Below are 1,956 nucleotides of genomic sequence, written 5' to 3'. Positions count from 1 at the left end.
TTCTCGATCTCGCAATGGCCGAGCCCACCTTGGCTCTCAGATTGGAGTCCTTGAGCCAACCAAGCCTCCTTGTGATTGCTAGGAATGGAGTTTTTAGACTCCTGGTAGAACGACTGGAGGAAGTAGAAGTAATGGTGGTGGGTTCAAAAGAAGTGAAGTGTTGAATAGAGCAAGGAATTGAAGCCATTACTCTCTATCTGTCGACGAGAAAACCAAATGGGGGATTAATAGCAGAGGAGGAGAAGAATTGGTCGAATTGGATAGCGAGGAGTGATCATTGATTGGTCCTCGGCTGTGAATTTTATCCAGACAAATTCTAGAGAGAGAGGTCTCGGAGGGAAAGAATACTGCGGCGGGGTTTTCGAATCTGGGTGCTCCGAAGTAGCCGTTACTGGCGGTTTTAGAGTTTTACGGTAGAAAGTATTTGCCTATTACTATTAAAAATAGGTGACAAGGTAAAACTGAACACCACCGAGAACTAAAACTAATGCTTGGACAATAAATAGTTATGGTTTTCACTATTTTTATTCACAAAAATCCAATAAGAAATATAAGGATGGATCAAGGAGTTTTATGACATTTTATTAAAAAACTATAGGTTTCGAATTAAAAATAGTCAGAAGACAATCAACGAGGCTATGACCTATGTATGCAATACCAACTATGGCCGTGCCACAGGCACGGCCCTTGACGACCGCCGGCCGGCACAGCACGGCACGTGCCGCGGCACTTGCCGATCGTGTGGTAAGAAAAGGAGAGAAAAATGTACCACCTTGGCTATCATCGTTGTCGTTGGTCTTCGCCGTCGCCACTCGCCCGAGCTCGCGTCGGGTGCCCTAGTTGAGGGAGAGAGAGAGAGAGATGGGTTTATTGGTTAAAAACTTAAGTTGTGGATCCGGATCTCTCTTTCTTCCCTTCCCTCAACTAGGGCACCCGACGCGAGCTCAAGCGAGCGGCGATAACAACCGGGAGCAGCGGCGACGACGACAACGAACTCGATGACGAGGTCGATGGCGAAGCTATTAGGAGGGGTGCGGCACCCCCTCGTGCCATCCTTATACATTACAAGTTATAGCCATCTTATCTTTTTAGAAAATTTACCATCAGTGATGCTAGACATGTTTCTGCTTACGATAAAATGAAAATTTCACTGTTTTTATACCAAAATATGCTTCCTATCCACTATTTATCGCCCCCATGCGTATTCAGAACTTCAAGATGGCATGGCAGGATACGATGGCAAAAGTTGAGAGCATACTTGCGTGCGGCCAGTCTCACATAGGTTCGACACGACGACACACCATCTCGATCGTGTCTATTCAACGACTTCAATTGTTTTTAAAAATAATATAAAAAATTAGTATTGAAAATAGAACATATAAAAAATTAAGATTCGACTGAATAAAATTAAAGTTGTTAAGTACGTGCAATCAATAAGTCAATCTGTGTTCGGGGGGGTTACTCTCATGTTGAGTTTGTGATATTAAGAGAGCTTGTATTATCCAAATATAAAATAGTTGGTAGGCAAGAGGTTTTTGACGAATTACTTTCTAAGTTTTCTTCTTAGTTTAAGATCTCTAAGCCTAATTAGAGGTGGTGGCTATAAAACCTTGAAAGCAAGATTTATTTAATGGGAGGTCAAGCTAAAAAGGTTTCTTACTTGTATGTCTATGCTCATAGTGGTAGAGAAGTAAGATCCTCTTGTAGCTCATATTCTTTGAAATTACATTTGTTTTTCTTGGATGCAGCCTGATTTTAGATGAACCACTTATATGTTTTTTTGTATTGTGATTATGCTTGTGCCTATAGCTCTTTCTCATATGTTCTCTCATTTCTCCTCATGCTTACACTTCTTGGGTGCGGCATGGGTGTTGCTATGGAAATGAACCCTCCTCTCTTTCCTACAGCCAAAACGAAGCCTCAATCTTATCAAGCATTAATCCGTCTGATTCTGGC

At 42.1% G+C, this 1,956-nt stretch overlaps 1 protein-coding gene across 1 annotated transcript in view; it reads right to left on the bottom strand.

Moving 5' to 3' along the window:
• Positions 1-187, bottom strand: part of LOC140789171 (protein LHCP TRANSLOCATION DEFECT-like) — a 937-nt gene extending 750 nt beyond the window's left edge. The window contains exon 1 of the mRNA XM_073138778.1: positions 1-187. This exon is cut by the window's left edge and continues 104 nt beyond it. Within this exon, the coding sequence (XP_072994879.1) occupies positions 1-187 (187 nt within the window).
• Between the last annotated feature and the right edge of the window lie 1,769 nt (positions 188-1,956).

Source organism: Typha latifolia, chromosome 5 (assembly GCF_019914945.1).
Source record: "Typha latifolia isolate L0001 chromosome 5, TyphaL0001v2, whole genome shotgun sequence".
In the NCBI taxonomy this organism is placed as follows: Eukaryota; Viridiplantae; Streptophyta; class Magnoliopsida; order Poales; family Typhaceae; genus Typha; species Typha latifolia.
Note: the sequence above shows the minus strand (reverse complement) of the source record. Positions and strands in the feature narration are given on the sequence as shown.